The sequence below is a fragment of the Phyllopteryx taeniolatus genome, chromosome 8 (assembly GCF_024500385.1).
Source record: "Phyllopteryx taeniolatus isolate TA_2022b chromosome 8, UOR_Ptae_1.2, whole genome shotgun sequence".
NCBI classification, from domain to species: Eukaryota; Metazoa; Chordata; class Actinopteri; order Syngnathiformes; family Syngnathidae; genus Phyllopteryx; species Phyllopteryx taeniolatus.
This window is the reverse complement of record NC_084509.1, coordinates 15,314,364-15,326,636: the sequence shown is the minus strand read 5'-3', so window position 1 is coordinate 15,326,636 and position 12,273 is coordinate 15,314,364. Positions and strand designations below refer to the sequence as shown.

Genomic DNA, 12,273 nt, shown 5'->3' with positions numbered 1-12,273 from the left:
TTTTTTGTTTTACTTAATCATTCACATTTGCCTCCATGATCCCTGTTTACCTTTGTTTTTTTTTAAATTACAGTAAATCACTTTTTGAGTTTCCTGCATTCTTGCCTTGCTTCCCTGTTTCCCTGCACTTAGGTCCTCCACCCTTTTTGCCACCATTATTGCCAAACTTGACAGTAAGAATGAAAAGAAATAGTTGCATTACGCATTGCCCTAATATTTATGTTAGAATATAAATAGGTTAACTTATTATTTGTTATCATTATTATGTAAGACCGTTAAAAATGTTAAAATGTTACTTTAAAACAGCAGTTCTCAATTGCTGTCACCCAGGGCCCCGTACATGCAGTATGTACAGTATATTGTATTTTAAAACTGTCATTTCAAATGAGTCTGCTTTACCGCCATAGCCATATGGCTTGCCATGCCGTCAACCAAGCCAAAGGTTGAGCTGCACTGTATTTGTTTACAGAATAAACTAGTGAGAACAATTTTTTTTTTTTTTTTTTTAAATCAGAACAAATTGGACGTCCACCTGTAAGTTCCACTGTATACTATCCGGTATTAGAATATTGCTTGTCTTCTGTAATGACAAATCACAGAACAATGTCTCAATTAGTTTTTTTTTCACTTCCTTACACCTATTTTCCAGATTATTCCATGGCCGTGGATGCGATCAAGTGGCAGTTAATCAGAAATCTGTTATTTTATATACAATGACGACGCTCATCTATTTAATTTGGGAAACAAATGTCAATTTCAAATTTGTCGTGCCAAATGTGCAGCAGGGATGGATTGAACTTGAGGCTGGCAGGTCCTGCTGGGGAATGTGAGGCATGGGTGGGCAGCTGGTTTTGGCCATGATGCATTCAGTGAATGCCAGACAGTGACATTATGCCAGGCAGGCAAGGCAGGCAGCACTCACGGGGCAGTCATGTTAAATACCACCTCCAGGAGTGCAAATGGCAGAGATTTGAGCTGGTGTTAGTTTGAATGTGTTTATGTGTCTTTGCATTGTGTTTCATTCATACACATACATACACAATCCACAACAACTGAACACCAGCTTTGTGTATTACATGAGAAGAGGAGGAAAAACTGCCTCGGCATCAATAATGCAACTCAGATAAACATAAACCACGAGCGCTTTTGTGCATTTCGGCGGAGGAGGCGTTAAAAGAGCACAGAGGGCTGGTACATTTTGAAAAATAATAACATCCATCCATCCATTTTCTGAGCCGCTTCTCCTCACTAGGGTCGCGGGCGTGCTGGAGCCTATCCCAGCTGTCATCGGGCAGGAGGCGGGGTACACCCTGAACTGGTTGCCAGCCAATTGCAGGGCACAGAGAAACAAACAACCATTCGCACTCCCAGTCATGCCGACGTGCAATTTAGAGTCTCCAATTAATGCATGTTTTTGGGATGTGGGAGGAAAACGGAGTGGCCGGAGAAAACCCACGCAGGCACGGGTAGAACATGCAAACTCCACACAGGCGGGGCCGGGGATTGAACCCGGGTCCACAGAACTGTGAGGCCGACGCTCTAACCAGTCGTCCACCGTGCCGCGGAGGAGGCGTTAAAAGAGCACAGAGGGCTGGTACATTTTGAAAAATAATGACTAATCTCGGTTTTGTTGGTGCATATAACTACGTTAACAAGCTCTGCCATTTGGGGTGTCATGACATACCAGCAAGAACACATTCTCTTGAAACACGATGCTGGCAGGAAGGAAAACTCCAAAGACAAAAAAAAAAAATAAGACATTGCTCGATGGTGACAGTCTGATCAAGGTTTGGAGCACTGGAGGGAATCAGACAAAAGATAATGATCTAAAGTACTGTATATTCGCATTACTTAAACAAAATGTTTTCATAATGACGAGATAAGATTTCTTGAGAAAATAGGCATCTGAGTTTTTAAAAGAGCCTAAAGCAGCTTATTTAAAAAAAAAAAAAAATTGAAATTAATTTTAAAAGACACCTTTTCTTTTTTTCTTTTTTTTTTTTTTAACTCCAATTGAAACAGCACTGCAACTGCTCCCAGTCAAGAAACAGTAACATGTTTAATGTATGGGTTGAGTTAATGTTCCAACAGAATTATAATATCCACATGGGGATCGTAAGAAGGAGTTTTGCATTATTAATGTACTCCCCTCTAACCTGAAAACAACTCTGCTATGGGAGCAGATAATGAGCCACTGGGAACATTCAAATTCAGTTGCTGGTTCAGGTGTGTCTGCGCGTGTGTGTGTGCGGTAGTGTGTTTGTGCGTGCGTGCATGCGTGTAGGACAAAAATGAACAGTCATGATGTTTTTTTGTTTTGTTTTTTTCTGACCACAAGCCCAATGACCTTAAATATTATGAGTTATATTGCTTTGTGTGGTGCCTTTAAGGATAAAAGTGTATAGTAGTCAAGTTAGTTTCTAGCATAGCAGAACTGGTTGTGGTCCTTCAGCCTACAGTGACATCATATTGTCAAGTCAAGTGGTCCAGAGAGAAGGGTACAAAACATTGATTCTTTTCTACTATTTAACTACAAGGAAAGCTAGAGGTTACAGACCACGGCTGTTTCTTATAATGCATTGTTATATGAATGAAATATGCTTCATGCCTCCGAGATGTGCTCTCCCGTTCAGATTTTTAGGACGATGCATTAAATGACTATTTGTGAGAACATGTTGTTTGAACTGGTTTGCCAGCAATCCTAGCTATGTGTTGTGTTGCATCCAGATGAAGCACACACTCTTTTAATCTAATTGTGCATTTGTGAATTTTTGCCATTGTTCCTCTGCACACAATTGCCTCCTGGCTAGAGGAGTAACGGAAGACGTAACAGTGTTATGTAAATACAATATTTAAAAAAGGCAACTGGCTTCTGCTACAGTTACAGAAAGAAAAAATCTGAATACAGTTGCATTTGGTCAGAATTGTGATTATTTTGCAGGATTACAATTTTAATGTGGGGTGAGGCCAATTGTTGACTTGAACCCTCAGCCACTTTCAAACTGGTAACTGTAAAGTTTGCCTCGATAAGATTAATTTGTCCGAGTTATTTCCATTTTCACTAGTTATAACAAATACTGGGTCATGTGGATAGGTTTTAAAAGCATTGGTAGGAAGCTAGGCAGCCTGGTGAGCTGGTGGTCAGCACATCTGCCTCACAGTTTTGAGGTTTGAGTCTCGGGTGCTCTGGCTTCCTCCAACATTCCAAAAACATACATATTAAAAATGTATAAGACAGGAAAGATGAGACAAATATACATGAATATATATTTGGATTTTTAATTCCCCATGTCTTTGTTGGGATATTTGGTATTGGACTAATCCAAAAGTAATCGAAAGTTATCAAGTTACATTACTTTAATACAACGATACTTGGTTTACGTCACAAACGACATTTTTCTAACAGGTAAATAATAACTGTATCAGAATACATTTTTAAAGTAACCCTCTAACCCTGACTGCCTGTACTCGCCTTGGTTCAGGGCGGCCATTTCCCACTTGAAAATAGTACTGGAGAAAATTGTAAAAAAAAAAAAAAAAAAAAAAAAAAAAAAAAACACACACACACAGCTTGAAACCGTGCCTGAAAGGTATAATAGAGAGCGCCTTGTTTTTTTATAAAGGAAAATCATCTTCTACTCTACTACTGCTACTACTACTAGGAGTGTCTTGAGTTTGGATTTGAAGAGGGTTTATGAGTCTGTGTTTCGGAGCTCAGGTGGTAGTGATTTCCAAAGACAAGGGGACAGAGCGGCTGAAGGCTCTGTTCCCGACGGTGGACAGACGGGCAGAAGGGATGGTGAGGTCAATGGTCGAAGATCTGAGAGAGCACGAGGGTATGGCAGTGTGAAGCAGTTCCGCAAAATACTGTATAGCGGGGCGAGGTTACTAATGGCCTTGAAGGTGCAGATCAGTATTTTGTACTAGATGTGGTATTGGACTGGGAGCCAGTGGAGCTGTTGAAGGACTGGAGTGACATGGTGAGTGGAGGCGGTCCTTGTGATAATACGGGCGGCGAGTGCGTCAAGAGAGTTGTACAGCTGTTGATTCAAACGTGGAGAAGACAGGAGTTGATAACGGTGAGACTTTCCACTTCTCGTAATCGATCATCGCAAGAACACCCCCGCGATCAGAGGCGCCAAGTTTGCAAACGTAAGCAGACCAAGTTATTTGGCTGCTCCCAGGTTTCTGTTATGCAGAAAAAGTCAAGCTTACATTCAAGGAGAAGATCCTGGACGAGATGTCCCTTGGCCGTGAGTGACCAAAAGCTCACAGCTGTCAAATGCTTACAGTGGAGTTGTCCATTCAGAGTGATGGGTTAGCCGACCTAGCCAGGCCAATTAGCACTGTACGGTCGACTCTCCGGCCAGTATGAGTCGACCACACAGACATACATAGATACATGTTATGTACTGTATGACTACATATTGTAAATAACAAAATGCTTCGCATTCTTCCTAAGGCGAAAAGTCAAGTGTATCAAAATGTCTCAGAACAAACAACAACATATTTTTCTTCTCGTATTGGTCAACGGTGGTCACAGGAATGTAAACAGGAAGAAGTCTTAATGTGTAGACTAGGGAGTTAAAAACACAACATGGAGAAATAATGTAAATAACGTTAATGTCTCTACGGCAATCTAGCTGGCTACCGTGTACCAGCAAATACAAGAGTGCACATTTTAAGCCAACTATCCTCCATGACACAATGTCAGTGTTTGCAAACTGCATACAAAGTAGAGTGGAACCTCAGGTTACGAACTTAATTGGTTCTGTGACCCTGTCTGTAACCAGAAACATAAAATGAAACAGAGAGGTAATTTTTCGCATTGAAATGAATGGAAATGCAATTAATCTGTTCTAAAATTACATTATTTCTTACCTTTACCTTACCTCAGTGTGCAGTTAAAAATAAATATAGTGCAATATAGAAATAAGTGAAAGTACACTATTATCAAGAAATAAAACACTAAATAAATTCATGCTCATTAACTTTAACTATGGAGGGGAATGAGAAGGAGGATTACAGCAACTCGTGGAGAGCAGCCTTCTTCCATAATAACACGGGGAAATTCTGATTTAGGTGTTTTTTCTTTTATCTGTTTCTTTTGTAATTCAATGGTTGATTGTGGCACAACAGGCCGAAGGAGGGAAACTTTTCCTTTTCTTTTTTTCTTGTTCAGAAAAAAAAATCTGAAAGTGGGATGTCACATTGTCATTTAAAAGATTAATTGCTCTGTTTGCAAATTAGCTGTACATTTCCTTTGATAATTTTTTTATTGCCTCGCTAAAGTTATCACGAGCGAGCGGGTTCTTATTTTCGTCAATCTTATACAGAGGAAAAAAACAAAAGATACAGCGCCTATCTTAGTTGCATTGCGTGACGCACAGATCTTTCTGCTCATCTATGAAAAGCGCTTCCTAACACTCCCGTTTTATCTTTGATGCCATTCTGACTGTTTAGCCCTTTGATCACGAAAATAAAATGATTTTGGGCCTTTTTTTAACGATGTCAATCACAAACGCTATTAGATTTGTGATTAGACGAACGAGGATTCTGAGGCGGAACTTCCGGCTAGAACAGTTTTCCGCCTTACGCTGCGGAGTAGACTAGTTTTCAACGTACATCTAAGCGTTATGCACAGAGTCAGTGATCGTCACGCAGCGCGAGTACAAGCACAACATAGATCCTTCCATTCGTCCATACCAAAACCGTTCGCAAAGCCAAAACAATACATAACTAGAGGTACATTTTCAACTAACATTTTGTACGTAACCTGAATTGTTCCTAAACATAGGCGTTTGTAACAATATAATAATAATAATATCAATCATAGCAAAAATACTTAATGTATTAAACTGTATTCTGGCTGAGTTATCATTGTGATAAAGCAGGAGCCTTGAGACCTAGTCAATGCAATTTGTAATACCCATGACGTTTCCCTTCCATTCAGCTATTATAAGGGTAAAATCAGAACGACTGTTCGTTTTCCAGACTGCTTAATCACCAAACGAAGAAAAAGCAAGAGTAAACAAGGTGTCCAAAAACAGAGAGCTAACCAAAAAGATTATGAAAAAAAAATGGAGACCCACTTGTTACTAAAGTGTAGATTCAGACATACCTATTCTGAAGGAGAGCGGGCCACCAGAGGTGCTTGTCACCCACATGGCTAAGAAGAGCAGAAGCGCCCAGGCTGTGAGCATCTTCTATGACTCCTCATGGGTCCTGCCCCGGGGGTGCCCCTGTCACAGCCACCTGGAACACACAATGTACAACAAAATGAGAGAGAACAGGTATGGAGAGAGATGGTTGACGGCATTCTAATTAAGTTGCTGGAAGCTAAGCATCTGTTAAGCTCAATTCTAAACTGCTGTGTAGTGCAAACCTTTCCCGAATGCGTTTGTCATCTCTGTGTGTCTCTTGTTGCATACTGGGAAGCTATTAGTGAGAGTGTGAAACTGCTGCCAGCTCCACCTGAGATCTGCACCAGGACGGTTAATTTTATTTTAATCGATTTATCTGTCTGCACAAAGCTGTATTAAAGCTCAAATTTCATACAGCGTAAACCAATGACCTGAAGGATTATTTATTTTTCAGTTTCAACCTCAATACTACTGTGTTGTGAATAAAATGCCTCCAAACATAGGATCGTCAATCTTCCAGTATTTTCCACTGAACTAGCAGTCGGACAATGGGTCACAGATTTAGTGGTGCCTTGAGAGACAAGATTAATTAATTCTGTGACCACTCTCTTAACTCAAAACACTTGTCTCAAATCATCTTTCCCCATTGAAATGACTGGAAATGCCATTCATTTGTTCCAGCCTCAGACAAAGACATAAAGCTATATTGTACATGGAGCGTGTCTCAGTTTGTCAGTGTGAAATTATGAAGGTATGGAAGTAGCTATAATTTCATATAGTGGCCTTAAGTATTTTAGGGGGTTTTCACTTTCAACCTCAATGCTATAAAAATGCATTCATTCCTCCTCCTCCTTCATTTTGAGGTGATCGTCAATATTCTTGTGTTGGCCACTGACATTGCAGTATGGGTCTCAGCTCCTCAGAAAGCTGCAGTAATATTAGTCGTTCTTCGCAGAGAATAAAGACTATATGCCTTTGTGTGTTCTTTTATTATCTGTCAACATGTGTTGCACCATCGTTTGTGTTCAAATATCCAGTTATCCGCTTAAAGGGTTATATTAAAGCTACACCGATGCTATTCATTAGCCCGTCGATCCCATTTCCCATTATGTGTTAGCATTAAGCTGTTATGTGGTTGTTTTATTACACAACGTGTAATTTATTTGACAAACTTCAACTGGGAGTGGTAATAAACAGCTTGGACCCTCTTTTTGAAGAATTGTTCACTATCTTCCAAACTGCTGCTTGTTGTGAAGTGAGTTGAGTTCTTACCACTATTCAACACTTGTATCTCTAGTTTTGGCTTGCAAGTCAAAGCAAAAAAATCGGCCGGATGACGGCCCATGTCTTAACAAAACACTTGTATTCTAAGGCACCAGGATTTATGACTGGGGTTAGGTATCAAACCATTCCCACCCTGCTCCGTGTCCAAATCCCTTCCGCTGTGCTGTTTACGTAGAACAATCAAATGTACTCTTCACTATTGAGGCTGATGTGTCTTTCTCAAGGTTAAAAACTATGACAGCCTGTCAAATGTGTCTGTCACATAAAAATGAATGACTCCTGAAATGTAGATTGCTCCATGCTTTGTTGAGCCGCCCCAGTTTTTGTTAACCGATCAAAATATTCTGCTGTATTTTCAAGGCAGTTAATTTTAGGACAAAGGTTTTTAAGAAAAACGTTGGGAGGTTGAAACAGCTCAAACAGCGGTTGCAAAGCTGAACGATGCAAAAGAAGCTGGTTGTCAGATGTAAAGCTAATGAGGCACATTTGGAAGGCAAGGACATTGAGTCCCTTGTTATCATCTCATTTATGTCAGCAACAACAAAAAGGGGTTTTATTTACACTCACTATAACACTGTAGACATGAATTTTGATATGTGAAGCAATGGCTGTAGCAAATAAATGGCTGTTTGTGTGTGTGTGTGTGTTTTTATTAACATAACCATTAAAGGCTCCTGTGTATAAGAAAGCTTATGAAGGTCATACTGAGCATCATTCCAATTTCAAGATAAGGTGTTAAGTAATCAATATCTGTATTTTTATTTATTTTTCTTATGCATCACAATGATGGAAATTATTGCCTGTAATTTGGCTGCTGTATAAATATAACAAATGCCTCATTTTTATCAAAAATACTTCCTCACAACCGCATGTCCATCTCTTTAACAAGAAAATATAAAACTGAATCCAAATACGTGATTCATTTTAGAGATGTTCCAAATGTTTTTCCACATTAAACTAGACACAAACCTCAGAGATATTTAATTTCATACTCAGTTATGAGACACAGACAATACAATGTACTATATTACAGAACTGGTTTTGTGACATTCAATTTGATTCATACATGTTGATTACACTGTACGCTCAATAATGCAGTATGGCAATGCATTATGAATTACAAGACATACACTCAACAAGGATGAATCAAAGCAATAACGCCAGCAATCACTTTCTGAGTAGTCCAAGCATAACCCATATATGCATGAGTGTGTGTGTGTGTGTTTTAATTAATATATATTACAACAATACTATATAATAAGTCATGCAATACAGTAAAGACTCGATGGTTGAACTAAATCTGTTCCAGGACACTGGATGCCAAAGTTTCCCATAAAAAAATAATGGACACTGAATGAATCAGTTAATCCAGGTCCATCTGCCACATCATAAAACCTTCATTAACTGTAGACATTATTCACCATATGTAAAAATAAGTTGGTCATGGATGGTTATTAAAAAGGCTGAAACAATAAAACACTCCTTGCTCTTTTTACCATGCCTTGTCATGGTAATAAACGCTTTGAATATTTGAATTAACTGTTACTACAAACATGGGTGTAGCGGATGCGGGCGTCTCCCACGCACTTCCAGTACCTGTCCCCTAATTGCTACATTTACAGAGGAAAGGCGACCATTCACAGGTGATTAAGGTCAATAAAAAAAAAGGTACAGCAAAATGGCTGCTATCTGAGAGTTCGAGTGTTAAAGGTTCCACTGCAAACTTGACTGAAGAAGAGTAGCTGCACCATCAGCCGAGTCTCAGAGATCTTATTCAGCCTAACACTTTAGCAAGGTACTGAAGGAGCACCAGTTTCGTCTAACCATAGATTCAGAGATGTTTTTCCAATTTCAGTGTTCCTGGTCCATAACAAACTAAGTCATTTCAAAGAAGCTGAGAAAGGTCAGTGAGGTGCCAGTGACTGCGTGATACAGTACTGCTAATCAGACAGGACAACAAAGAAAAAAGGCAGTGTGATCTGGGAAATGCACAAAGGATAGTGTGAAACCCGTGAAGATGGCAGACTGTTTTTGTGCCGGCACAAAGTCAAAACAGGAACAAACATTCACTATGTAACTCCTTCAACAGGAGGATAAAAGTTGCTTTGGGTTTGGACCAGCAGGACAGTGTCAGAAACCAGAGGTTAAATATACTTTTTTGTCAACCAATGTGGCCATTAATCTTTGAAGATTCCAGCCTTGTAGGACCACTGCTGAACATGTTTCAAATATCCGTAAATCAGACCCAAAAGTTTGTACACTTTGGAATTTGATCGAAGTTTATTTAAAGACAAACCACAGCCAAGCACAATCTAAAAGAAATGTTCATAGACTTTCCCACAGGGAGCATCTAAGGCAGGGGTGTCAAACCGACAGTCTGCGGGCCAGAACCGGCCTGTCAGTGGGTCCAAACCGACCCACGGGCTTTGTTCTGCCAGTCAGGCAAGTTTTACTTTAGACTTTTATTTTGTAACTCCATCCATCGATCTATCCATTTTCCTCCGCTTATCCAATGTCGGGTCGCGGGGGCAGCAGCCTCAGCAGGGAAGCCCATACTTCCCTCTCCTCAGCCAATTCCTCCAGCTCTTCCGAGGGGATCCCGAGGCTTAGCTCCTTCTTCACCACAACGGACCGATACAAAGTCCGCATCACTGCAGACGCTGCACCGATCCGCCTGTCAATCTCCCGTTCCATTCTTCCCTCACTCGTGAATAAGACCCCAAGATATTTGAACTCCTCCACTTGGGGCAGGATCTCATCCCTGACCCGCAGAGGCCACTCCACCCTTTTCTGAGTGAGGACCATGGTCTCACATTTGGAGGTGCTGATTTTCATCCCAACTGCTTCACACTCGGCTGCAAACCACTCCAGTGAGAGTTGGCGAGTCCGACGATATCTAGTCGGAACTTCTCGACCCCGCAAGACAGCTCTGGCTCCTTCCCTGCCAGAGAGGTGACATTCCACGTCCCTAGAGCCAGCTTCTGTAGCGGGGGATCGGATCGCCAAGGTCCCTGCCTTCGGTCACCGCCCAGCTCACAATGCATGCGACCCCTATGGGCCCTCCCACAGGTGGTGGGCCCATGGGAAAGGGGACCCACGTTACCCTTTCGGGCTGTGCCCGGCCACCAGGTGTTCACCTTCGAGCCCCACTTCCAGGCCTGACTCCAGAGGGGGGCCCCGGTGACCCACGTCCGGGCAAGGGAAAACACGATACAATAATTTTTCTCATCATAGGGGTCTTTGGGGCCGTGCTTTGTCTGGTCCCTCACCGAGGACCTGTTTGTCATGTCATAAAGCCCCAGACAACTTAGCTCCTAGGATCATTGGGACACACAAACCCCTCCACCACGATGAGGTGACAGCTCAAGGAGAGGATTTTGAAACTCATACTTTTATTTTGACACACACATCGAACCAGAAGTGCTGTGAATCGAGAGAGAGAGAGAAAAAAATCACGAGAGACTAAGACTTTGTGTGAAGCAATGGCTATATGTATATGTATCATATCATGTATTATATACCACGGGTGGCGGGGTACACCCTGAACTGGTCGGCAGGCAATCGCAGAGCACAATTAACCTAACCCTGCAATTAATCTACCATGCATATTTTTGGGATGTGAAAGGAAACCGGAGTACCCGTAGAAAACTCAAGGAGGCACGGGGAGAACATGCAAACTCCGCACAGGCAAGGCCAGATTTGAACTCGGGTCCCCAGAGCTGTGATGTGCTAACCACTCGATCACTATACCGCCCTAACATAACCATAAAAATTCAAATATGAAATATTAATAAACAGCTCTCTTTTCTCCTAATTAGCCAATACAGTGGTGCCTTGAGATACGTGTTTAATTCGTACCGTGGCCATGCTCATGCCTCAAAACACTCGTACCTCAAATCATCCTTTCCCCTTGAAATGAATGGAAATTCACATTCGAACCGTCCCCCCCAAAAAATGTTGTAATGTGTATTTTAATGAGGATAGGTTGCACTCCATAATATTTTACTTTATAAAATCTATATAATTAAATAAAATAGATTTTCTCCGGGCACTCCGGTTTCCTCCCACATCCTAAAAACATGCATAAATTGGAGACTCTAAATTGCCCGTAGGTGTGACTGTGAGTGCGAATGGTTGTTTGTTTGTATGTGCTCTGCGATTGGCTGGCAACCAGTTCAGGGTGTACCCCGCCTCCTGCCCGATGACTGCTGGGATAGGCTCCAGCACGCCCGCGACCCCAGTGAGGAGAAGCGGCTCAAAAAATGGATGGATGGATAAAATGGAACTGTTTTTGTCACACTGCATCAATTGATTGTGTAGCTTTTTCTGGCATGCCCGTCTTGGCCACCTGGGGGCAGTATAAGTGAGACAGCCAGAGGTACTGTTCATTGAGATGTCTCAAAACATCTCAGTTCATCAATACGCAACCTACATTCGTAGTTCTCGACAGAGGATAAAGAATATATATCTGAGTACAGTTATATTGTCTTTGTACATGTGTTGCTGCGCTGTTTGTGTTCAATGCATTCCTTAAAGGGTTATAGCACTGCAACATACTGTAGATGGTATTTAACATTAGCATTAAACTAGTGAACTGAAAGGCTAAGCTATGTGGTTCTTTTTATACACAAGTGTAAATTTCTTTGTTTTATGTTTTGTTTTTTTATGTTTATGATTTGACAGTAAACTTCAACTGGGAGTGTCAATAAACAGCTTGAAGCCTCTTTCATGAAGAATAGCACATCTGATGAAATGCATGTCCTGAAATGGACACCATGTCCCAATTAGTGACTGAGTACATCATTTTTAAGTATATTTAAACATAAACATCTCTCTCAAATTTATA

General features: G+C 41.1%; 1 protein-coding gene across 2 annotated transcripts in view; it reads right to left on the bottom strand.

Moving 5' to 3' along the window:
• grik4 (glutamate receptor, ionotropic, kainate 4) overlaps positions 1-12,273 on the bottom strand; it is a 408,097-nt gene that overhangs the window by 209,640 nt on the left and 186,184 nt on the right. For both annotated transcript variants that reach the window (XM_061782686.1, XM_061782687.1), the window contains one exon: positions 6,122-6,255. In XM_061782686.1, the coding sequence (XP_061638670.1) occupies positions 6,122-6,203 (82 nt within the window). In that variant the 5' untranslated portion in view covers positions 6,204-6,255. The remainder of the gene's footprint in view (positions 1-6,121; positions 6,256-12,273) is intronic.